At 35.5% G+C, this 27,201-nt stretch overlaps 1 protein-coding gene across 3 annotated transcripts in view; it reads left to right on the forward strand.

Annotated features, from left to right (window-relative positions):
- The window catches only part of LOC145285987 (diacylglycerol kinase epsilon-like), a 222,131-nt gene extending 195,516 nt beyond the window's left edge, over positions 1–26,615 (forward strand). For 2 of the 3 annotated variants that reach the window (XM_080134576.1, XM_080134578.1), the window contains 4 exons: positions 6,539–6,610; positions 19,304–19,443; positions 22,222–22,333; positions 25,673–25,917. In XM_080134576.1, the coding sequence (XP_079990702.1) occupies positions 6,539–6,610; positions 19,304–19,443; positions 22,222–22,333; positions 25,673–25,786 (438 nt within the window). In that variant the 3' untranslated portion in view covers positions 25,787–25,917. Of the gene's footprint in view, positions 1–6,538; positions 6,611–19,303; positions 19,444–22,221; positions 22,334–25,672 lie in introns of all 3 variants that reach the window. The other variant, XM_080134577.1, reaches the window with a different exon arrangement.
- The last annotated feature ends 586 nt before the right edge of the window (positions 26,616–27,201 follow it).

Raw genomic sequence — 27,201 nt, forward strand, 5'->3', positions numbered from 1 at the left:
TCTATAAGTATGTATGTGTGTGTGTGTGTGTATATATATATATATATGTGTGTGTGTGTGTATGGTTTTAATCTATTTGAGTTATTTTCAGAATGTCTTCTGATGCTGAGACATTTTTGTTTACAAAAATTTTCCAACCTTTTTAAATCAAAAACTGATGCACACATGTTTCGCTTAAAATGCTAAGAAAGATCTTTGTCAGCTGTTAAAACCGTTTTAAACATCATCTTTTTTTGTTGAAGCATGAAGACGAAGTTTAAACAATTTTCAACTTCCATTTTGATACAAAATATTTTCTTTTAATTAAAATTTCTTGCTATTAAAAAATCGTTAATGTCTTTTCCTTTCTTCTAATGGCTTGAGTTTGGTATTCTTCAGAAGTTTCTTCTGATAAGATTTCTCATTCCTCTTTTTTTTCATTATTTTATCTTCAGGTTTACTGCTACATCTTTTCCTTTCCTTCGCCTTTCCTTTTCATTTTTTTCCTTCATTTTTCTTTTCTTTTCCCCCCCTTTTCCCCCTTTCCCTTTTTTTTTCCATTCTCCCTCTTCTCGTCATCTTTTTTTATTTTTCTCTAATTTTACTACAATCAGTTGTAGACCTGTTTCCATAGCCTGCATGAGTTTGGCTTTTTGTGGTTGCTCGGACGTCTGTTTGCCATTTAGTTCGATCTAATATAGTTGCCAAGCTTTCAGGTTCTTCTTGACAGTTGCAACCCAGGTCTCGTTTGGGCAGTCAGTGCCAGACAAGCCAGCAACTTTCATGACACAAGCTTTGTTTATCCAGCCACCATTACACTTGATATAACCAAACCAACGGAGATGCTCTCACATAGTGCTACATACAAAGGTGGGATTTGAAAATTTCCACAAAGAACAGAGTTGCTGACATGCTCTGTTACCACTGCATGGCATATCCATGAACCCCCCCCCCCCCAAAAAAAAACGAACGTTCATATTAATCTCAACAGTTGACAAGATTGCTATCAGAAGTCGTCCAATTCTTGTTTTCATTAGAATACGTGATAAAGGCAGTAAAGTTTCCCAGCAAAACACTCAACTGCCTTGGCGTCACTCCACTTTCTCCATACATGAGCTTGCATATGAGAGAGACTAGTACACTTTTACATAATTAGTTAAATATCTTATTGAGGATAAATCAGTGGACACAGCAAACCGAAATCTTAGGGGGACATTTCGCTCTTGGTGATTCTCCACGTTCTCCTTTCAGTTATTAGAGCATTATTGGTGATCTGCCTTGCATAACATCCCATAAGCAAATTAATCCGAAATCGTCATTTCTTTGTCTTCTCAATACCCATGACGGCATGCGTCCAGTTGATTGAAATTTCTTTGTCTCTTTATTTTTCTCTTACTTTAACCTATTATGTCATGCCTAACCTTCTTGTTATTTTTCATGTGAACTGATTTATCTTTTAAACTTTGTGTCACTTCGATTTGTACCCCTGTCAAGATTAATACTAGCTAATGCAATTGCTATCCAACATAGAGCCATCCAGTACAGTTGAACTTGCTTCCTTCCGTGCCCTCATGCAAATTAAGAAGTTTCTAGAGAATGTGGAATTCACAAACTATCCCCAAAAGCTGCATGTGTATCCCAGTTCAGGGAGATGATTTTGACATTACTTATTGTAAGAAGGTATCAGGCCTCTCACATATAGCACTTAGTATACCCAATTAGTTGCCCATCTGGTATTGACCAGGCTAAACGTCGCTTAACTTTAGTGAACAGTATATCAACGTGATTATGCTGTCTATGTTTGTTTCACACCATCCAACCTTCCCAAAATTCATCTTCTTGTCCTAAAACTATTAAATTACTCCAATTTTGTCTTATTTGGCATTATTTCCAGATCTACTCTGATTCGATGTTGTAGTACCTGTGGAGGCCATATCTATGGATTATATATAATCGTTTGCTTGCAGATTATTTATTAATAAAAGTTAATTTTGCAGTTTAGTTAACAGCCCCCAAAAATACAAATCATAAAAAAAAGAATATGACTGATAATTTTCACAAAATTCAAAATAAGATTTCATTCAAAACTCACTTTTAAGTAAAAAAATACATTTTCTACATAATCATCTACAATTATAATGCATCTACATTTTTCGTTCAGCTTTGAGATACTGTAACTTATAATAAAAACAAACCCTAAAATCCTTAAAACAGTTACAGAATGTTAGTTTTGTGGATGTTAAGATGAAGCAGATTTCATCTAGAAAATATAATTTGAAGAGAAAATAAACGTAAAACATTTTATATTTAAAAAGGAAAAGAACTCTTTGCTCTTGGTTATTTTCATTGGTTCAAAGAGATTTGAAAAATAAGTTAATTTTCAGACCAATCAACGTTTTGAGATTGGATGCGTCACCCAACAATCTTTAATTAATAAGTAATCCTTCCTCACTTGCAAATATATCATTAATATATTTTTATGTTATTCTACATTGCATTCTAGAGAACCTACTGTTTTTTTTATAAAATTATTTTATATAAACTTCTTTCCAGTTAACGGGGGAAAAAACGTTAAGAAATTTACATGCAGGGTTTGAACCTACAAACCATGTTATGCAAAAAACAGTAAAAACAAAAACACTTGCAAATTTTCAAGTCTTATAAAATTCTTTGTAGTTAATGAAAAAAAAATTAAGAAATTTATGTGTGGAGTTTGAATCTATAGACCACATTATGCAAAAAAAAAAAAAAATAAATAAATAAAATAAAAAATAAAACCTGCTATCGACTTACCCATAGTAGAATTTTCACGGCCCGTTCTATCATTGTTGCTAAGCGATGACATGGAAAAATGACTTTACCAATGATAGATAAATTAAAATAATGGTTTCAATTATCGGGGGTATTCTGAGACAAAACTTAACTAAGATCACTCCTAGACTTATACACTAAAGTTCTGTAAATTTTAAAGAAAATCTGTTCAGCTGTTTTGGGGTCTATAAGGAACGAACTTACACACAGTTGCATTTATATGATTGTGTGTGTGTATGTGTGTATATATATATATATATATATATATATATATATATATATATATATATATATAACATACACTTAATTTTATAAATATATCCGAATAGTTTCGAAATAAACAAATTTGTAATATGAATGAATATGTAATAAATTTGTTTATTTGAAAACTATAATAGAATTGCTCTGCTAGGTTCTATTATTGAACTGATTTTACACCTGCACTATATCTGGATATATAATGGTTATAATGGATATATAATGGTTATAATGGATATATAATGGTTATAATGGTTATAATGGATATATAATGGTCTAAATATATCCCCGCTTTCCCTCATATATCTTAGATATAACTTATTTAACTGTCCATTATATCCTATGTTTTATATAAGACTTCATTTTTCTTATATATCATTTCACGTGCGGCTATGTTTGTGCGTGTATAAATGTATCTAATCAGATGTTGAAGATGGTCTCTGTTTTTCTCAAGATAAACCATTTTATAAACACTAGAAAAGGAGATTACCATATTTTTTTTTCTTTATTAGGGACATGTTTACCCTGCCCTCCTTTTCAATCAACCCAACTCTTTTAGTGTCTGTAAATCTAAATTATCTTAATATCTAATTCTCTGTGTTGTCTCAAGTGCTCTAAGAGTATTCGAGATATGTGAGGCCTTGTTTCCTATCAGTGATAAACTGTAGGCATCTGGGTGACCTTTCGGAGTTGAAGGGGTGGAGGTTGTTTACAAATTAGTCTTTCGTGGGATATCTTAAGTTCCTTGAAGTTTGGAAACATTTGTAGTTTTGAGTATAACACTCAGATTGTGTGGAAAGGGGAGGGATTATTTCGACCTGTAGGAGAACCACTGTCAATGGCAGCCACCTGATAGCTCAAACACTCTTTCATTCCCTTTTGATATGCAGTCAGTTAAACTCATGTGGTAAGATTTTATTATTTTGTCTTTATTGTTAAAAAACTTCTTCAGAAAAATAAATCTGTATGAATTTGATTCAATGTTTTGGAATATCTATTTTTTCTGTCTTAAAGCATAAATATAATGTCTAAATGACTCCCGATTTTCTGACACGTGTGTGATTCAAATTCTAAACAAACAAAAAAGTTAGAAAAACAATTTTCAAGCAATTATGTTTTAAATTTACTAGAATTCAGAAGATCTTTTTCAGTTCAAACAAGTTTTAATATTGAAAAATATCAACATATAATATTTTTTCTTAATATAAACAGATTTACATGACTGCCACACTAGACACACTAATGTTTTGGACAAGTGGTTGGGTAAAACCAGAAGTCCTCGTCAGGAGACTTTCCACAGGACTGGTTTCTTCTGTTATTAAATTGCCTAACGAGGACTTCTGGTTTTAACTGCCATCTTCCATGGAAATCAATTTATTTCCTAAACTTTGTGTCACCTCAAGCGGCACTTAGTTCGATTCTTATCAAGATTAACTCTAGCTGCTCTAATCGCTATCTGACATAGGGTCACCCATTCTGTAACACTTGGTCTATTTCGTTAAGCATTCTCAGTCCTCTCAGAAAGTTCTTCATCATTCAGAAGACAATCATTTCATCTTATTAATTTTTTTTTCGAGAAGCCTTTGGCTTTGATAAGTGGTAACCCATTAATATAAAACATTAAAAAAAAATTGCATTGTTATTTATTATTGACTAGCCTGGGTGCCTGGCGTTGCCCGAGTGTTTGGAGGTGTGTGTTGACCCAAAAAAAAAAGTGGTAGTAGGCAGGCAGGCTCGAACCCGTGCCGTGAAGGAGGAAAAGGGAAAAGAATATGTAAAAGAAAAAAAAAAAAAGTGACATCTTTGCAGTTGCATCCATCGCCAAACCGGAAGTGGCGAAGGTTTAAATTAAGGCTAGTGAATCAAAAAGAGAGAATGACTTTTGAAAATATCGGCGAAAAAAAAGCGACTCCTCCTTGTAGAAAAGTGCCCATTTGCATGTGAAGGAATTAATGTTTTTAGCCAATTTTTCGATATTTGTTATCTGAAGGGTTAAGCTTTAAAATGATACCAATCTCGTGAAAATCCATCTGTCAAAAGTTTTAGGCAGACATACAAACATAAATACATACATTTTAACAGACAGGTGAGATTTATGTTATAGACTAGCGGGGGTACCTGGCATTGTGGGGAATCAAAACAAAATAGAAAATAAAGAATAAGCAAACGTAATAACCCTGTTTACATATAACTTTTTTTTAAATCGGAAAAACAAAAACAAAAAAAAAGCAATGAACGTGATGCAAAATAAAGAATAAGCGAACGAAAAAGAAATGGTATAAATGTTTAAATGTTGAAACTTAAAAAAATCAGAAAAACAAAAAAAACAACGAACGTGGTGGAAAATATATAAAACAAAAACAACAAAAAATGGCACAAATATTTTCAATATTAAAACTTTAAAAATTGAAAATAAAAATATATCTGATATCTAGGCTCGAACGTGCAATCTTAAGATAACAACACTGCTACTATAATGACTGGTCTATGATCGTGTGAGCAGAGTTGGGTCATTTTTTTATATTTAAACTAATTTAAGAAAGAACGTTTTTTGCACATGCATGTTTGGCTAAATTGTCATAAAGGAACGATTTTTTGTTACCCCTCCCTGTAGAAAAATGCTCAATTGAGAGTGAAGGAATTCATGTTTTTAGCCAATTTTTTATATTTGTCGTCATGAAGGGTTGAGCTTCAAAATGATACCAATCTCATGAAAATCCGTTGCCTCTGTTGAAAGTTTTAGGCAGACATACAAACGTACCCTGTGTTGCCTAGGTGTTTGGAGGTGTAAAAGAAAAATAAAAGTGTTAGTAGGGAGGGAGGCTCGAACTCATGACGTGATGGCAGAAAAGAAACTGAAAGAAAACGTGACATTTTACCGCTATGCTATGAAGCCATAGGAAGTGAAAAGCGTTGAAATTTACCAATGTCAATCAAAAAGTTGACTTGTTAGCAGGTGCAGAAACGAACGTTGGCTGAAGGCCAGTTCTGCTTTCTGCCATTTCATTTATTTGTTTCCCCACGATGTTTGGGAAACCAAGCTCCCCCCAAAAAAGGGGGAGCTCTGAAATGAATAGCAATTGTCTGATATGAAGGGTTTTCCCCACATTGATCAAAGCTAATTGCTTTCAAGACGTTCTGGCATGAAAGGCTGCTGACGCCTTTGCATCGGTGAGTTTCGCTTTATTTATATGAAAAAGACTAAAACAAACACGTGAGAGGATGGAATAGCATGAATTTTATAAAAGTTGCTCAAATAAAAGATAGACGACCTTCATTCACAAATCGTAGATATTATGATCTAAAAAGTTCTAAAAAATAGTAACCCCCCCTCGCCAAGAAAAGCCTTTGCTGGACATGCAAAACCACACGTGCCCGTTTTGCCTTTTATATATATATATATATATATATATTCGATTTTGTTATAAAATTTTATCTTTATATGTAAATTTTTATACAATCGATGATTTTGTTTTCGTTTTAATTTCAGGTGTGTTATTTTATGTATGGAACAAAAGATATTTTGGAACGAGAATGTAAAGATTTGCAGAAGAAGATTAAGGTAGGTAGTCTTGTTTTTGCTTTTTTTATTTGTATGTTGTATATTCAGATGACCATATTGTATCACTCAGCTGTGTCTCATGTGGTTGCAGTGCTTAGATCGCATTAGGCAGGTAAAAATCACAGTTCCAAATAATTAACAGGAAAATTCTTTGATATACAACAGGCAAAAATAAGTATCTACACCAAAAATTATGAAAGATTACCAAATAGAATTTTAATTGATAATAAAAATCAGTTTCATCATGTTTTGCCAATCAGCCATTAATAAGAACTAAAATCATGTAAATCAAGGGAGATAAGTCAGTCTGTCATTTTATTAAGTAATAATGAATAGTGAATTGGCAAAATGTGAAAATTGATTTTTCTTCATTTTTATAAGATTACTTATTCTTACATGATATGTAAGTGTATCAAAAAGTTTATACTTGGAATGCAGTTTTTACTTATGACCAATACTAGATAAACACCCGTTGCTCAAACACTTTGAGTAAGACTCTTTTTTTTACATGATGACGATACACAGAAAAAAACATGAAAAAAAAAATACATAGTGTAGACAAATATTGTTCACAATTTTTGACTTCCAAATTTTATCTGTTGTGACAATCTTGAAATGTTACTGATGTTACACATGCCCCCTTTTATATTAATTTTTTATTTATTTATACAGTATTTTAATTCCTATTTAATAATTTATTTTCTTTTTTTTTCATTTCATGAATATATTTTGTGTTTTCGTTTTCAGTCTTTTCTTCATGAAAACGTTGAATATATTTCCATTTGACTCTTGGAATGGTATTTAGATCACAAAGATTTGGATCATTATATTTATAGCCATATTTATACCAGTCAGGTATCAGAATCGCTGTATAAATAATTAATTTGTGACATAATCCTTCTAACATATCTGCTTAGGTGTCGCAAGCATATGTGGACAATCATCATCGAGGATGTGGCTGGACTCATGTTCACTGATGGCCGGCCGACCTTCGATGGTAAAATTGCAATTGGTTAGAGATTCCGTGTTACTGATGATCACTGTGTATGGGCTGGCATGGTTCAGAATATGGTGGAGACCAGAAAAGAACTTGTTTCAACCCAATCAGGGTGAATTTCATTGCAACAACAACCACTTATTAATTACTCCTGTTTTATGACATATCAACCCTTTTTGGGTTACTAAATGCTGAAACACAATATTGTGAAACGATTTATTGTTTAAGTTTGCCATTTTTCAAATGTTTTGTGTTATATAATAAACCTTTAGGACAATAATCAAATTCCACAATTACTTGGAAATATTCACTAATACTAATTTGAGCCAAAGTTAATTCATTATTAAATTGCGTCCAAGAGTCGATTTGCTTTTAAGTTGCGTCCAAGAGTCGATTTGCTGTTAAGTTGCGTCCAAGAGTCGATTTGCTGTTAAGTTGCGTCCAAGAGTCGATTTGCTGTTAAGTTGCGTCCAAGAGTCGATTTGCTGTTAAGTTGCGTCCAAGAGTCGATTTGCTGTTAAGTTGCGTCCAAGAGTCGATTTGCTGTTAAGTTGCGTCCAAGAGTCGATTTGCTGTTAAGTTGCGTCCAAGAGTCGATTTGCTATTAGTCAATATAAATCAACTTTGCTCTTTATTTTACTGACCACTTCAGAAAGATTTCCTTCTTTTGCATAAAAAGTACATTTGACTCTATCAAAAATTGTTTTATTATGTATTGATTCAATTAAGTACTATAATTGTGGAACCTCAGTTACTGAATCTGTTTTAAGCCAATTGGATCAATTACTTTTAATTACCCCCTGCCATACTCCTTAAGGTGATTATTGCTTTTGAAGTAACCTACTTATTTATGACCATCATATCCATTGAAACTTAAATTCGCAAAATTTCACAAGTTTGAACAAATTCTTTTTAGAGAAAACAAGAATTGATATTCATGTCTAATCAATCTGCATCTTTTCATTGATGCATGAAACCCGGTGTAATGTTGGATCTGTGTTGTGAGTCATGATTTAAAAAATAACCAGTTATATCTATTTGGTATCGTCTTTTTACTTTTATTCTTCTATCGCTTTTGTTTTCTTTTGTAATCATATAAATGCTTCCATTACTTAATATTTCTAAATAATAAGCAAGAAAGATTTAGAGGGTTCCAAATTAGCAATCAGGCTGATCAAAACAGTTGTCTCTCTTGATAACTAAATAGTCAGTCATTTTCAGACTATTATACCAATGATAAGCACTAGATTTTAGTGGAGTAACATGTAAAACAGATAGCATGAAATAAATTAAATGAAGGTTGCTATGTCATAAAGCATTTAAAAGAAAGAATTTGGTAAATGTGGCGTTGATGTCAAAGAGTTATTTCCTTTGATACCTGAAAAAGTAAGTTATTTCTAGTATGAATATAGGCAGCAATTTGTTGTGTTGGTTATAAGTCAAGATTATCTGCTCCTTTTAACTTCCAGTTTCTACTGTCCATTTCGCTGGATGATTAGATATGGTCAAGTGGACAAGAAAGTCGTTCTTAACATTGGGAATGGAAGAGGATTTCACATTATCTGACAACATAATCATTACTCAGAATGGACCATATCTTGTTTATTACTGTTGTCCCATCTGCAGAGCAGAAACTGGAAGTCAAAAAGAGCAGACATTCTTGATTATAATCGTTATGTCTAACCTTTTATTCTGCATAGAACTGAAAACTGAGAAACAAAGCATATGACAAGAATGCTGCTACAGCAACAATAAAGTGATGTTTTAATGTCGCCAATGCACACATATGCAACCTCGTTGTCTTTATTACAAGTAGAATTTAAAAAAAAAATAATTAGTTGCAGAACCTTCGTTTCCTCTTCATCATGAACTGAACAACAGTTCTTGATTTGACATTTTGATGGATTGCCGGATGAAATGAGAAAAAGATCCTGCTCTGCACCCTCCTTCCTCTCATAAAAGATTGTTCTTCTAATTTGTTGATGCAATATCCTACTCTCCTTCAATATGCTGCACATTTTTTTTCTGGTATTCTTTGGAATTTTTATTGATCAGAACAAAATTAAAAAAAAAAAAAACATCTATCCTTAAGGATGTACATAACTTGTACCATATGCAGACTTGCCAGTTTTATTTACTACAAACATGTTAGAATATATATCTCTCACCTTATATATATATATATATACATACTAGCATTTCAGCCCGGCGTTGCCTGGGTGTTTGGAGGTGTATGCTGAGCAAAAAAAAAAAACAATGCAGTCAATTTTTTTAACTTTGACCCATATTATGACCCTTAACGTTTATTGTTTTGGGCTAAAATCAAGTTATTAAGTTAGATCCATGTCCAAGGAACCTATATCTAAAATTTAAAATGTTTAGACCCAAAGTTGGCGGAGGAGTTTGGTAGAGTTCTCAAAAGTCAACTCATTGAAATTTGACCCCTTAACAGCCAAATTTCTGGCCGAAAACCAAACAAAGATTTTCTCAAATCTCAGTACCCTGTATATCAAATTTCAAGTCTGTAGACTGAAAATTGCCAGAGTTATTGCATAGGGAAATGCACACACACACACACACACACACACACACACACACACACACACACACACACAGATAGACATTTTCACTTTTATATATATACTAGCAATTCTGCCCGGCTTTGCTCGAGCCCTATGTACTGTTCATAAGGTTATGTGCATATGTATATATTAAAAAACGTGAATATGTAAAGTTATGCCTTTCTGTATAATAGACTTCCTTAACTACCATAGAGAAAAGACAGACATTTTTACTTTTATAGATATATAGATAGATAGATTGGATGCAATATATAGTAATGATTTAAAAAGTATTAAAAAAAAGACTCATGCGCCACCACCGAGAATCGAAACCAAAACGTTCAGCCCACGATTTATTTTGCCTCTGCCATGAATGACTGGACTATGAAAACAAGTTTGCTGCAAGGCTAAAAATTAAAACATGAACCAATAGCTACTATGTTATGCATTCATAATGCCGGCGTTCGATCTTTACCTGGCAAATTTCATTTTTTTAATTTTCACACTTTTGCACCGATTTTTCCGGTTAAAGTTTTGCATGGATTCAAATACCTTATATATGAAGTTTCATGTCTGTAGACCAAAAACTCTAGGAGGAGTTTAGTAGGCATAATTTGTTAAACAAAAATATATACGTATACATAAATATATATGGAAACAATTTTGTGTTTACTATAAACTTTTTATGCAAATATAAATCATGTAGAATATCTGCATGAATATAATTACACGTAATAGTTAACTAAAGATGATTATTCCATTAGAAAAACGAAGCAACTAATAGGCAATTGATTAAAATGAATGTTTAAAATAATATGCAAATTAGCTAGATGAATGCAATTCCACAACCCATATATAAGAAAATTGTATTTTCTTTTTAAATAAATAGAAAAGACCGGACTCCTGTCTTTTCTGTTTAGCACTTTGGCTGTCGCCGACATCCAAAGACCAGCTACCAAACCCCTTGGGTCTGGTTTAAAGCTTTTTATTGTTTTTGTTTTCGCCTATGTTGAGGCCACGAACTGCTTTTTACTTTTCGATCTTTTTCAGATTGTCTCTCTTCCCAGGTTCGACTTAAGCAGCTGGCCGGTCTGCATCTGAGGTGGTTGGAGTAAAATCCAATAGAATCCTCAGCCAGGCCAAATCGGCGGGTGTGAGCCGGGAGAAAACACAGAGGGGGAGGGTAGCTGGTCCGGGCTCCAGTGCAGAAATGCCTAGCCCGGGGTCCAGTTCCCAGAGGGGGATTCGGCCCAATCTGGGGGCGGGATCAGGCCCTGAGAAAGTCCCACTGCCATGCTGTATGGGCTCCGCTTCTTTGCCTAGCCTGGGTTCTGGTGGCTGTGTCCCTGACACGGCCACCGGTTCAGGCCCATTTGATAGACCAATAGGTACGGTCGGTGCTGCCTCCCACACCAGACCGGGTGCTGGCTCCCGCACGATATCTGTAGAGGAGTTTATCGCATTAGGCAGTGGCTCCTGGACTATTAACGACACTGCTATCCCCGGCAGTGGTAGAGGTGATCCGGGTTGGGTGGGATCGACAGAGGAAGAGGGCTTTAACTGTCAGCCCTCCTGCCCATAGGAGGACTGAACTCCTAGGGTCGGGAATGAAACCATCCACCTCTGCCGATTTCTCCACTTTGAGAACCACCAACCTGGATCAGGCATCTAAAAACACAGTGCCAGACGACCGGGAAGAGGCCATTTATATGCTCTCATTTCTGGACTCCCAGCTGAACATGACGTTGGGCCAAGAGCTGCAATGCAGCAGTGACGAAAGCGGCCAAGAGAGTCCGGAGACCAGAAAACCAGACGAAGTGAGAGCGTCCCATTCCAGGATGAAGGGGGCTGCTCGCACAGACCAAAAGAGTGGGGCAGTTGCTGCCACACCAGTTCAAAAACCATCGTCCCCGGCGGAGAGCCCGGCAAATTGGCCTACACTGCCAGGAACCAACACGCAGGCAATTGAGTCAACCTGCTCAATGATCCCACCGAGGCAGAGAACACCACCCTCGCCGAAATCGTTGATGCCAGCAACACCAATGCCCTCGGCAGCAGAGAAGGTGTGGGGACCCCAGTCCCAACTTACTCCCGAAGATTACCATCAGTTATTTAACTCCAAATATAAGGAGTACACTGACGGTAACATTATCAAACCCCTGCCAGGAGTGGTGGAAAAATTATCCACAAGGATAATATCTTTGGTCACCACAGACTGGAAGAAAAAAATTTTAACAGGGGTTTCAAAGGACATCATGGCAGAGATGCTGGGGGATCTCCAAATACCAGCAACGTACATTTGTCGTCGCAGTTACGCCTGCTGCTGCCAACTGTCGATGACGCGGTCAAACTGTCCAAGTGTGACTTGAAGTGGAAGCATCTGCGCTTCAAGCCGGTATATCTGACTGTTTATATTTTAGGTGTCCCCTGGTTCCTTGACTCTGTGCAAATAGGTGCAATAATGAGCCAATATGGGGATATCGAAGCTGTCCTCCCGACCTGTGGCCCCTGTAGTCTTATGGTAGGGGACTACTCAGTCAGAAAATCCCGGCCCTGCTCAGAAGTGACGTTTGGATGATAAGCGTCATTGTCGAGGGGTGAAAACTGCACTGTTGGCATTGCCAACTGATAGGCCATATGGCGAGGGATTGCCCTAAACGGATCCCTCAAGCAAAAGCCGCAGAAAAACAGAAGGGTGTGGCACCAGCAGCCCCTGAGAAGCCAGCCAGAGGGGGCATAGAAAAAACACCAACTGCAACACCTTCAACAACATCGGACGGCTGGACCAAGGTGGTTAAGAAGAATTGAAAAACTACAAAGACCCTCTCCACAAGAGAGCAGCCCCTTGAGGTACATGGTCGGCCAGTTCTCACAGGGTTGTCTACGAGTTCTTCCATCAACGTGACCACTAAGGAAGTTGCCAGCGGCCAAAACAGAAACCATCTGGTCTCCTCATCTGAATCAGAAGGGAAGCAAGACAAAGGACAGGCTACTGTGGTAGAGTGCTAAGTGCCGAAAAAAGAAAATAAAAAGAAGGCAAGAAAGAATAAGGAGGCTGGGTCCCGTTCCCCGTCTCCTATGAACGTAGAGAATATTGTCTCTATGGTTCAGCCACCCAAAACCCCAACCCAAACCCCTTCGGCTGAACCAAAATCCCCACCCCTTTTTGATACCCCTCCAGCTGGTGCCCGATTATTGTCCTGGGAAAGGCCAGTGACACAAAACAATAGTGGCAGAAGAGCCGTCTCAGCATTTCCTGTAAGGAGAGAGAAGACCAAAAAGCTCCCCTACCTTCCTGGAGACCGGATCTGCGATGTAGGCCATGTGGAATATGATCGAGGAAGCGAAAGGGGCGATTCTGAATTTAAAGTTGGTGGAAGAGGAGCACGACTCCCTCAATCAGCTGGCACCTAGGTGCAAAGGGAGGGTCCCTATTTACGTTCACCCTTGTTTTTATAGGGCCCTAAAGTTAACTTTCCCGTTGGATGTCGGAGGTATTGCATGGGACAGACGAGTAACATCTGAGTTGCTTTCGGGCAACCTCGCCCAATCCTGCGGCACCCTAATTCCCAAAGACTTTAGGCCGGTGGTTGCGGATATCTAGGCACAATGACCATGTCCTTGAGCTTGTGTAGTTTGAACGCTAGGGGCATGAGGTGCCGAAGCAAAGCCGCTAGGGTACTGAGGGACCTCATGTCCATGAACATAGATGTAGCTACGTTACAGGAGACTCACTACAATTCCGTTGACGATCATCGGGTGCTGGAGGGGCATTACGATGCGATGTCTTTTCAGCATACAGTGATAGTCAAAGTAGGGGGGTGTCTTTGTTAGTTAGGCGCACCCTTTCTGCAACGGTTAGCATTGTTCACGCAGATACTGATGGTAGACTGATCATGGCCGATGTTGCCGTGGCAAATAGAGCGTTTTGAGTTGTCGCGGTGTATGCGCCCAATTGCGTACAGGAGCGAGTTTCCTTTTTCTGGTGGTTGGAGGTGTTTCTTGGAGGTTAAGAACAGTTAGTCCTAGTGGGTGATTTGAATGCCATCCTTGATCCCAGGGTAAATAAGGTGGGCGGGACTAGAGGGACGGATGGGTGTGAAACCAGTCTGTCAGACCTGATGGCTAGATGCGATCTGGTAGACAGGTATCTCGTGGCTCTCTAGCAGGCGTTCCGTTTCAAGTACTTACTTGGATCGGTTGTTAGTTAGAAGAGGCAATGTAGAATACATATCTTGTTCCATGTTCCACTGGTTAGGCCACTCTGACCACAAACTATTTGTGGCCAGGTTAGATTTATATAGGAACCCCAAGTTAGCCGGGTACTAGAATTTAATTATCTCCATACTGGAGATAGATGACTTCCAGGAAAAGCTAACTGAACACATCAAGAAGGGATTAACGGGGGTGGTTACCGGGAGTAGGTGGTGGGTAAACACCAAATCTAGTATGAGAGATTTCTCTGTCAAATATGGCCAATGCCTAGCCCAGTTAGACTCAGGATTTGAAACCCGAGCCTCTTGCTTGCGAGGCAAGCACTCTACCAACTGAGCAAATGCCCCATACACAAGAATTTCTATTAACCAACACAGATCAAGCAAACCACGCTGAAATCCAACTGTGAAATGAACCTACTTCATCTCTACAAGGGACGCGGCCATCCAACCAGTATTGTGTGCGGGGCGTTTGCTCAGTTGGTAGAGTGCTTGCCTTGCATGCAAGAGGCTCGGGTTTCGAATCCTGAGTTCGGATGTGTCTAACTGATGAGCCCAAATGAGGGCGAAACTCGAGCCTTGGACTTCCGGTTCGCTGACTGTCATGGCTCTTGTGAGCTGCGACGTTGTTTGGCTGTGGAATTTATTATATATATATATATATATATATATATATATATATATATGATGTAGTATACAGATGGTTAAAAAATTTTCATGCTTTAGTATATTAAATATTCTCTTCAGATATGTAAAACCAAGAGAAAAAAGATGTTTTCACATTTAGCATTAAAAATGAATAAGGAAAGATAATTGACTGGGGAAAAGAAAGAAGAAAAACAAGAAATAAAGAAAAGTGGCTTATAAGCAAAGGAAAGTTGATTTCTATTAGACAGGGTTAGATGTTCTTTTCTATAAAGCTCTTACTCATCTTTATACCATACTGTCAGATTATTTCCTCTGTTATATTTGTATATATTTTTTGTTTGTAATTCAGAGTTTAAGCTCAATAGGTATTTATAATTCATATAGTTTATTTAAACAATGTGTTTTAGCATGTCTTGAGTTTTATAGAACATTGATTGGACAGAAAAAGACTAAAAAAGCACACATATATACTAGAGTACACACTCTGCCAAAATAAAAATCATGTTTATCTTGTATTTATCCTCACTATCTTATATGTATTACTAAAATATTCATATAAAATTATAGAATTACGTCAGTAATTTAATTTTTTATATAGAAATTATGATCATCATTTCTGATGACCTAAAGAAAAAGAAACATCAACTGTTAAATTTTTATTATAGAACTGAAGATTTGTTTTTTAATCAATGACAGGTGGATTAAGTGTGACTTGCTATTTGCTTTCTCATATAACTTGAAATTGGCGATTTAAAAAAAAGGGTTTTAAATTGCTACTTTCATGTGGAAGTAAATACACATTGGTCTGTGTTCCTCAAGTTTATAAATGTCTTAATCTGAGTCGTGATTTAAAAAAAAAAAAAATTTGCATTTGACTCCTGTTTTAACCAAAAGAAAGTTTTTCAGTTAGCAAGATTTTATATATGTTCAGCATTATCATCTAGACACCCTAGTTTTGAATAAATTACTGAAATTAAGTAACATAAGGCATGGTCAGTACCAGATGGGTAACCATTTGAGAATACCAATATGGGAGGATCGCTCTTGAAAAATAATTTAAAAAAAACCCAGCAAAATCCTTTTTCTTTAACAGAACTACTTGAGATTAAGGCAACACCCCGCCACCCCTCCCTGCAAAAAATAAAATAAATAAATAAAAATAAATAAATAAAAAATTTTGGGTTTTAATATTAAGTCACCATTTATCTAGGCCAAGAACTTCTGGAAGATAATGATTAATAATTTTTTTTAATTTTTTTTATTTTTAGTAACGTCGGTAAAATTATCTTGCCTTAGAATACACATGTGACTGGGGATCTTTTGTGAATTTGATACATTCACATCAAATCTCGTCAATTGTTTTTTTCTGGTTCTTACTTGATCAGTGACGTAATTCTGTAAAGTTATTTTTATAAATGCATTTCCTAAAATTAGTATGCCTTAAAATACAAACATCAAAATAATCCCAGTCGTATTCCAAACGTATTCCAGTGATGCCAATTTGAACAGTGTTTTTGATACATTCCTCAAATCGACATACCCTCAAAATACAAACGATAAGATGTTTACATATTCATTTTCGTCTCAACCTTGAAAGGAGCAAAACAATCATAGTTGCATCCCAAACGCGACGTCTACCCACAACCCTGACCTACGTTTTGTTACCCTCTAGGTTATAATCCTTATTTGCTATTTTGCTTTTTCAATCACCTCGGGCTAATCTCCTTACACTTGCATCAATCTTCAGTCATCTTTCTATTTGTTATTTCCTTTTGACTTGTAAATTGTTATAGGATTTGCATGTCAAGCATGAGCATCTTTAAAATCAAAATGAAGAATTTTTCTTAAATTCTCAAACAATGACAGTTTTTTAGAAAAGTAAGTTAATTACTCTTTTACTTTTTTGAAAAAAACAGAAAAACAAAAAACAAAAAAACAAACGAAATAAATTTGTTCTAGATTGCTTTTCTTGATATGAAAATATCTTTGGGGAGATAGCAAAATATTTAAGAAAATAATGGAGCTGTTTTTGTTTTAAAAGAGTTTGATGGAGATAAAGGATGAGGAAAGAGCAAGGAGTGTTGTTAAGGAGAAGGAAGATAACCAAACCTTTTCTAACCCCCCCCCCCTTAAGGAGATGCATTACTACAATATTTCTCCTTCTTTTTGTTGTTTATCAAAATCCACATAACTATTTGGCAGTAGGAAATGGGTGGGTCATTAGAATGCAGGTTAGGGTTAGTAATACGGCTGAGGTGAGCTTTTAACATTTTTTTGAAGAGTTGCATGTCTTCTTCTTTCTGGTGTTCTTTTTATATTGAGATTATTTCTTTAGTGAGAGGAAATGTCTGGTTGCTCAAGTAGTAGAGGTTTTAATTGTTAAAAAATAGTTTGAAATGGGGCTAATCATGTAAGAATGAGTGACCTGTCCCATCGACTGAGGTTTAATTTATGCCCCCCCCCTTGTAAAACATTCACAGCATTTGTCTAGCTATAACAACTGTCAACAATTTCCCTATCTATCTATCTATGCCTAAAACTAAACGAAAATTCCATGATCAAATTTTCTTTCCTAGAGCTACCCACCTGGGGAAGACAATACTGCAGGGCTGCTATCAAATGGTTGGCTTAAAATTCAACACGTTGTTGTTCAGCCTTTCTCTTAATCAATTTCTGAACAATTTCCACCAGTACCAAACATTATCACCACCCACCTGACACTCTTTAATCCTTATTCTTGAGTATCCTTTTGGTCTTGATAAACGATGACTTCCAAGTAAAAAGAATATAAGGCCTTACTGAATGGGGTCAAGACACCTTCAGCCTTCTTAACAATTTTAGAAATATGCTTTCTCTATCATATTTATTAAAGCTTTATATGCCTGTTTCAAAGTCTTTGATGATAAAGATTTAAGGCTTGATACCAAAATCTCACCTGACACTCCTTGACCTAGAGTGGCTTTTGTGCCTTCATAAGTGGTGACTCTCTAGTAAAAAAATCCTTTATAACGCCACCCAGTGTGCAAACAAGATAAAAAGGAATGTCCACAGATAGACAGATAAAAAGAAAAAAATCTTGCCAGCACCCTCTCGGCTTTCTTGACAATTTTAGAGATGTTCCATGTTCATTAACACATTCGTTGCCAGCTGTAGCTTTATTTAATTTGTTAATTTAAAAAATAAATTCAACAAATAATGCGTATGAATATAATATGGAATATTTATTAAATTTGTATTTATTTTTAAAGGAATTGTCATGTGCCACTCTTACTAAAGGAATTGTCAGTTTTTATCAGTTTGTATATTGTTTGTAATAAAAATAACTCAAGTCAGCTTTTATTCATAGTGAATTATTCAACTTATAATTTATATACGTATTTGCTAAAAAAACAAAAACATAATACATGGCGGGGCTAAATACGAGATAACTCATAAACATGTTATTCAATATGTGTTATTTGGAGATGCCAGTTCAAGTTAAAGACAGTTATTGTACGTGCTGAGCATGCATTGACTAATAGAAAAAGAATTTCGTTACGAGTTTACTCGTAGCGGGCAAAGCTTAGCAAATGACAGGGTACGAGAATACTCATAGTTTGCAGTGAATGTGTTAAAGCTTTATGTGCTCACTCCAGAATCTACAAATAACTATGGTCTTGTTCCGTCAGCTATGATTGGGTAGAAGTCTTAAATAATTTGCAGATGTATTCTTCGTATTACCCATACTGAGGATTGAACGTTCAGCCTCCAGCAGGGCGTCACTTAGAACTGAATTTTACATGGTACTTTATCCATTATGCCTTCTGTTCTTGCAGACAGGTGACACTTTTCTGGAAGTTGAAAGTTCAATCCTCAGTGCAGGCAATAGTAAGAATACAATTGCAAATTATTTTAGACTTCTATCTCGTCATGGCTGATGGAACGAGAGCATGCTACCCCCGCAGATTAAATAAAAGGTTCCCTATGAAATTCTGTGCAGATTCTTGAGTTTGAAGGTATATTCGGTTGACAATAACTGTTCTTATGATTGCAAATATAAGCCAAATATTATTTTAAACGTCTCAAAATAAAACGTTGCTACTTGTTTTGAGACTCAGAGTTTAAATTTTATTCAGAAGAAGAAAAAAAAAAATCATTTTTTAGTACAGTGACAGATCACATAATTGACACTCTGGCCACAGTCGAAGTCAAACACAAAATTTGGACAGTGACAATAAATACAATGAATACAATGAACACAAGTTTACACTTATTTTGGTTTTTGTCTTTGTAGCTTGAACTTGATGGACAAGAAGTTGTTCTTCCAGAATTGGAAGGATTAGTTGTGTTGAACATCAGCAGTTGGGGAGGAGGCTGCCATGCCTGGGAGATCAAAGGGGATAACGAACCTGAAGAAAAATATCAACCTGCCAAGTAAGTTTCAAAATTCTTCTCTTGAATTATTGTTAGATAGCATGTTTGTCCAATGCTGTTCCATAGCCAATGAGCTATTTTTCTACATAATGACAACTACGTTGTCAGATGTTTGCAGCTGCTGATGTTTTCCTTCATGCATGCATGATTGCAAACATGAGGCATACACATTTAATATCTAATTGGAATGAACGTGTGTGGTCTTGCAGCAAAATCTTATCAAGAAAGCAACAATACATGTTTTACGGTTCACAGATTTATTAATGTTTATATCTCCCAGGCCAGGATCTCGTAAAACTGTAGCTGTTAGTTTGTTTTATTAGTAGGAACATTAAATTCTGCTACCAATAAGTCATCAATCACTTTCAACTGATAATTTTTGGCTGAGTTATGGTTGAAACAGTGATTGGGATCATACCAATAATTTTGGAATGAGATATTATTTTTTTTTTCATTATTGGCATGAACAAAGCTTCTCCCCAAGAATCTCTTATCTGTGGAATAGAATACCATGATGTTGCTTCCCGACTTACTACAACATGGTCAATGCTCTCTTCTCTTCCCTACAGCCCCCTTTTCATAGAATAGATGTTGTTGGTTTTCCGCTATTCTATCATTATTTTCATGGTAGATGCTTGACTGATCTCCGATTTGTGATTTACCACCTGTAAAACATTCACAGCAAAAACTCGTCTAGCTACAACCACCATAAAGAATTTTCTCTTTTTTCATCCAACTAAACAGAACTCCTATGAACATAGTTTCTTCCTAATAACTCTCACATTTGTGGAGTCAAATACCACAAATCTAAGCAGTCGCTAGTAGTAAAACAAAGCAAAAACAAAAACAAAAAAGACACTCTAGTTTCTATTACTCTCTCATTCACTCTTTCCCGGAGCACTATTACCTATTAGCGCCCCCATCTATGGGTTAAATAGAATCTATCATTTTTGCAGACTATTTATCTATGTTGAAATAGTTCATTTATTAGTAGGGCTATGACAAGAGAATATTCTTTTCATTATTTTGACTCTCGAGTATATATCAGTTAATATCTTATATGTTTTTAGATAGTGATGTTGTTCTTGATTGATTAACGGTGTCTAATTGTGTCGGATATATACTTGAGAGTCAAAATAATAAGAATATTCTCTTGTCAAAACCCTATTTATTAGAATAGTCCATTATAGACAAAAAGGAAAAACCATCACAATTAGTAGGGAGAGAGATGGTGAGCAGAAAGAGACTAACTTAGGATTTTGTCTTTATTAAAAGTTAACTGGCTTTGCAAACTCACTTTTTTTGTGATTTAAACAATCTAACCCGAGTGCAATGGTATTTCTTTTCTAGTCTATATATCTAAAAATTAGAAAGTGTTTGTCTGTATGAAGACAATTCCAAACTTATATGCTCAATGAATTTTTTATCTAAAAACTTGAAATTTGGTACATAGAATATTCAAACATGTGGAAAATTTTTTAATTCATTTTTATCTGGAAAAAAAATGGCTGCTAAGGGGTCAAAATCGAAAAATTAGTACATGGGGGGGGGGTCATCGGATTTTTATCTGTTTGTCAACTGTTTCACAAATGCACATGCGCGTGAATGGTTCACATGACAGACTCCTTATGTTAAGAATAAGTAGATTTGAAAACACTTTTTAAAGATTGTGTCAAGCTGGCCTAATGGTTATCGTACTTGACTCGCTGTCTTTAGGTTTTGGTTTTGATCTCAGCTCAAGTATTTTTTATTATTTTACTTACAAGAAGTGAACTGTTTAGAAAAACCATAATACTTGCATGATCATGTCTCAGTTTCTGTATAAATAAAAATATGATATTTATGCATATTTTACAGCTGGGCAACGCCAGGCAGCCTGCTAGTTTATTTACAAAATTCTAACAACTTTTACAAACATGATCTAATCATCTACAAAAATGATGATTTTGACATAAAATGAAACAACCATGTAAAAACCAACAAGCAACTAACCGACTCTTGAGTCCACCTTGACCTAAAGTTATAATACCTCTCAGAAATAAATCTATGGATCAAATAGAAACTAAACCAATCATATACAAAAGATATGTACAGCTTTAATATAAAAAGACTCAAAGATGGTTGACATGCCGGAAAAAATTCAGCCAATCAATGCTGATAGAAAACAAAAGTTTTGTTTATAGGAAAAATGAGTTTAAAAAAATTAAAATCATATTGAAAAATTAATGGTGCTTGTAAGGAGATCCATATTAACCTGAATGTTTCTGATTGTGATTTATGGAACAAACTGGAAAAGGCTGAAGCAGTTTGATTTAAAAGCTGCAAAAAAAATAAAAAAAAAATAAATGTAAAATGGCAGACATTAAAACATCTGAATATAAAAAAAAATGTGAAAGAATTTTTTTAGACCACCTCCTCTCAAATAAAGTTGATATTTAAAAAAAAAAAAAAAATAAATTTGATTCACTTACTGATTGAAAGAAACTTATTTAATCCATTCTTAACATGGAATAATAAAAGGGTAATTAAGACTAATCTTAAGTCGAGGATAAAAATGAAAAACTTGTTTCATTTAATGTCAGTACTAGTTGACTGTATAACTACTACTCAACAATTTCCATTAATGGGTCAATATGGTCTCCCCGCTTTAGAAAAACTGAAAAATAAAACCATCATTTCTGTATAATTTTCTATATAAAATAAGTAATTTTTGTTTTATAAAAAATCGATTTATTTATTGATTACCCCTCATGTATAACTATATATTTCTGTTTGTAGATACAATGACCAATTATTAGAAGTATTTGGTCTTCATTCATCTTTTCATGTTGCTCAGCTTCAAGTCGGAATGACCACACCTATTCGTATTGGACAGGCACGGCATATAAAAGTAAGTACAAATAAAACAGGACATTATGTTTCTAAATTTTTGCGTTGAGGATTGATCCTTTACATTATTCGGATTCTTCATACTACTGTTCTCATCTTGAGTGTTATTTTCGCTATGTTTCTGATGTAACCTCAGACTTTCTTCAAGTGTATCTTCTCAAATTCGAGGAATCTTTCCGGTGAAAACTTTATTTAATTCATGAGAGTAGTATGCTCTTGTTCCGTCATCCATAACTGGGTAGAAGTCCTAAGTAATTTGTAACTGGAGGTTGAAGGTTCAATCCTCAGTGAGGGCAATGCTCAAAATACAATTGCAAATTTCTTAGGACTTCTACTCAATCAAAACTGATGGAATGAGAACATGCTACCCCTGTGGATTAGATAAAGTTTCTTTTTGGAAATTCTGTGTAGATTCCAGAGTTTGATAAGAAACACATGAAGAAATTACATCAGCTAATACTCAAGATGAAAAGAGTGGCCCAAAGAATCCAAGTAACAGATCATCTATATATATAAAAGACAAAACGGCTGCACACGTTTTTGTTTGCTCAGCAAAGGCTTTTTTCGTGAGGATTCTGTGTTTTAGAACTTTTTATATACCCCTTAGATTATAATATTTATGATTTGTGAAGAGACGTCATATCTATATTTATTTTGATTGCCTTCTATAAAATTCATGGTATTCCATCCTCTCACATGTTTGTTCATGTTTTTCATATAAAAGCAAAACTAATCAAAAGTGAAGGCAGCTTCCCGGCTTTTCTGCAGAGACGTCATGAAAACAATTAGCTTTGATCAATGTGGGGGAAACCCCTCATATCAGACAATTGCTATTCATTTGGACACTCCCTTTTTGTGGGGAGCTGGTTTTCTTCAACATCGTGGGGAAACAAATAAATGAAACGGCAGAAAGCTTAACTGGCCTTCAGCCAATGTTCATTTCTGCATTCACTTAACAAGTCAACTTTTTGATTGACATCGCTAAACTTGAATGTTTTTCACTTGTAGTGTAGCGGTAAGATCTCACGTTTTCTTTCACTTTCTTTTCCGCCTTCTGGTTTGTCATGGGTCCGAGCCGCCCTCACTTTTTCTTTCTTTTACACTTCCAAACACCTGGGCAACGCCGAGTACCCTGGCTAATATTTAATTAAAAGAAAATTTTCTACATGTTTTATTAATGAGTCACGACCATATTATTTCTCTTGGTCAGGCATCTGATGTTTCTGCAATGAATTGTGATGCATATTGAGCAATGCATGTCTATTACAACCAACTGACCTATTATAGGGAAAAATATTTGACTAGATTTGACCTTCTTGAACTTTTCCACTCAAACATGGCTGTCTTTTCAGAGTGGAACGATAAAATTGTCGCCCTAAAGAAAACAACATTACAACTTTATTTTAAAACTTTTATTGAAAAAATATCAATTCAGGTAACTTGATTATGTCGTAGAGCTGATATCTATTCAATGCAGCCTCCCTCTGCCTCAATCACCGCCTTAATACAGGTTCGGATCTGGGAGCATGCCTTTCCAGTGGGAGCTTGGTGAATACTCAGTGGATGACAGTAATCAGGCTGGCTTTGGTGTTGTGGGAGATCATGTTGTAGTCCAGCAGGTTCAGGTCTGGGGTGGAGGGAGCCCAGTGAGAGAAGCCAAGCCTGGGTCTCTTTGGACTTATGGGCCAGCACCAAGTCCTGCTGCAATGACGTGACCGTCTAGAGTAGCAATATTGCTCCCCATTGGGGAGATTAAGATCCCCTAAAACCCTAAGTAAGTCCACGTAATTATGCCGAGATTGTCTGTTAAACGTTGATTGAATCCCGGGCAGCAGCAGGTGACCTATCAAAAGGGATGAATTGATTGTGTTTTTAAAAAACAGATATTTTATTGCTTAAAATAATGACAGGAAATGTCAGAATAATGTGGAATGAAATCATGCGTTCGTTTGGCCTGAAGAACACCGGCTCAGATGTTCTGGCTTTCTAAGTGACAATGTTGATCTTTTGGGGCATGTGAGTGGAAATTGAGTTTTGATTCCAGATACACAGACTATCGCAGGCCTGACAAAGGTGCACACGTGCAAAAGAGTTGGGAATTTCCCGTTTGATGTGTTGGATTCTGGTTGGTCTGGCGGATTGCCCCGACCAACCCTTTTACCCTAGTATTTAAGCAAATGCCCAGGCCGATTTTAGCAGATTGAAGCCAGATTTCGAGAAAAACACACACTCCAAGAATGCGACAAACCTCCTCTATCCATCCTGACTCCCATCGTGGAGAACGAAGAATAAGATTTTGTGTAATCAAACGGAACGATGTACATATGTAAAAACTTGTAATTTTCATGAAATTAACTTTTTCCTAGTTAGAACTCCCTTAGTCTGTTTTCCTTTTCTGGCATGCATGCAAAGCTAATTGATTTTTAGCAGAAATCGACATGAAGCCTGAGACGCTGAGAATTTATGTGAAGTCCTCTCAGAAGATAGACGACCAACGGCCAGACCAGTTCAGCAGGGTCAAAAGTCATCTGCTGACCTAGGCGGGAGGACCATACTGCAACACTCAGGATCTGCCAGTGACCACCTGATTGCACCAGGGGATCATTACACTCTTCAGCGCACCCAAGTACACTTTGATGTTGACTTTCAAGCCAACTTTGAAGATGTGACGTGGCATGATGTGGCCCTTGTTTAAAACTACACCAAAAACCATAACTGTGGCTGGAAACTTCATTGAGCTCTGCCCTTAAGTGTTGAGTTATCTGGATTTGCATTTTGAGGGTGCTGGCAATGGTCTCGTTGTCATAACTTAGATTGTTAGAGAATATGAGTTGTATAGCGACACATCTTCAATCTTGCTTGTTGAACAGTGTGTCATTTTCAGACATAATAGAAAGCTCCTATCGCTATTGGGAATGTGTACACAACTGGCCAACTAGTAGATGATCTGCGACAAAAAAAGAAAACCGGTTTTCATGAAATGGAAATGGAATCCTGTAATCTTTTCTAGGGTGATAATTTTATTGTTCTACCTTGTATGGAAAAGCTATGACTTACAAAGGAGTTAAATCTCCAAAAAGGGGAAAATGTAGTACCTAAATAAATGATACCTAAATTACTCTATTCAAATTATGCTTTATGTTTAGTCATACATCTTTTCTATCTTTAATACTTCTTGGGGCTTACCCCTCTATTATTTTCACTATTACCTCTGATACTTGCTTTACAACACTGAAAATCTAATTTCTATTTTACAAAATTGTGAAACTACTTCATCATTGTGACCATAAATTTTCACACATTTTTTAAAAATTGTTTTATTTTCTGTATTGTTTTTCAGATTTTGCTGCATAGCACAGCACCAATGCAGGTGGATGGGGAGCCTTGGGAACAACACCCAGCCGAGATTCAAGTCACTCATAGAAGCAAGTCCATAATGCTGTCTTTGTGCTAGCTCGACCAATTCTGCAGAGAATTTTTTTTTTTTGAGGGTCTAGAACCCTTAATTCTACTAGGGGCTTTCATTTCATCTTGTCAAAAAATGTGTTATATATTTAGATGGATCTCTTAAGCTGTATTATATACCCTCATATGTTTGTGTATGTGTGTTATATATATATATATATGCAATGCATTATAATAATATATTGTGATTTATATATATGTATATGTGTCTCTGAATCAAATTCACAATCTGAGAATAAAATACACAATATATCATCAAATGAAATGTGGGGAAAAAAATGGAAAAATCAAATTAAACGCAAGAAAAAGAAACAAGAGATTGAGTGGTTTTGTTTGGATCTATGAACGTCTTGGGAAAAATGATGATTTTTCAAAATCATTTTTCTGAAGACATGTTGATCTGAATAAAACCGGGTAACTCTCGTTTTTGTTTTTAAAAATTTATTTAGCTTGTTTAATTTGTTTTTTTTTTCCATGCATGTATCTGTGTGTTGGTATAGATGGAAATAAGCTGATAAGCCAAGAACAAACTAAATAGAACAAATCATGCTTCTGTTGATTTGATATTTCATTTCAATTATGAAACTTTGTCAAGAATAAACATTTGTTGAACAGAATTCAGATTAAATGTACAAAAACGTAGAAGTGGTGGCGGGAGGAAAACAAGATGCTAGTGTAAAGTGAAAGAAATATGTTAAGATGAGAGTCAAAGTGAGGGTGGGAGTAAATAGAAGGCTGGGTGTTTTGAAAAAAATGATTGATGAAAGATTAAATAGTGAATGGGCTAAAGAGGGAGGGTGGATGAAAAAAGGAAAAAAGAAGCATGATTGTTAATTTTTTACTTACTTTATTGAGGTTATTCTTTGCTGATTACTATTTTCACCAACACATTTTGGCAGATATTTTTTCCTTAAATAAAGTATATATATATATATATATATATATATATATATATATATATATATATATATATATATATAATATATAACTACTTCATTTACTCATATAAAATTAATATACGAAAGTATAAATTTATGCGTAAACTTTAAGTATTTACTTCAAAAGTGCTCAATATATAGGTAGAGCTAGTTAGTAAGTTATGAAATATATATGGCGATTAAGCTACACTGAATATTCCGCATTTCATCCACTCTAGGACCCTTCAGGCTTATAATATTTTTATTTTTATAGACAAATATTAGATAGTTGCTACACTGACATGCTAATGTTTTGAACAATTGGTTGGCAAAAACCAAAAGTCTTTGTTACGTCGCCTGATGAGGACTTTTGGATTTTGCCAACCAATTGTCCAAAACATTAGCATGTTCACTGTAGCGACTATGTAATATTTGTCTATAGAAATAAAAATATTATATTTTGCTCTTTTTATTGAGCACTCTTAAT

The sequence above is a fragment of the Euprymna scolopes genome, chromosome 10, assembly GCF_053919585.1.
Source record: "Euprymna scolopes isolate OS-2025 chromosome 10, ASM5391958v1, whole genome shotgun sequence".
NCBI classification, from domain to species: Eukaryota; Metazoa; Mollusca; class Cephalopoda; order Sepiida; family Sepiolidae; genus Euprymna; species Euprymna scolopes.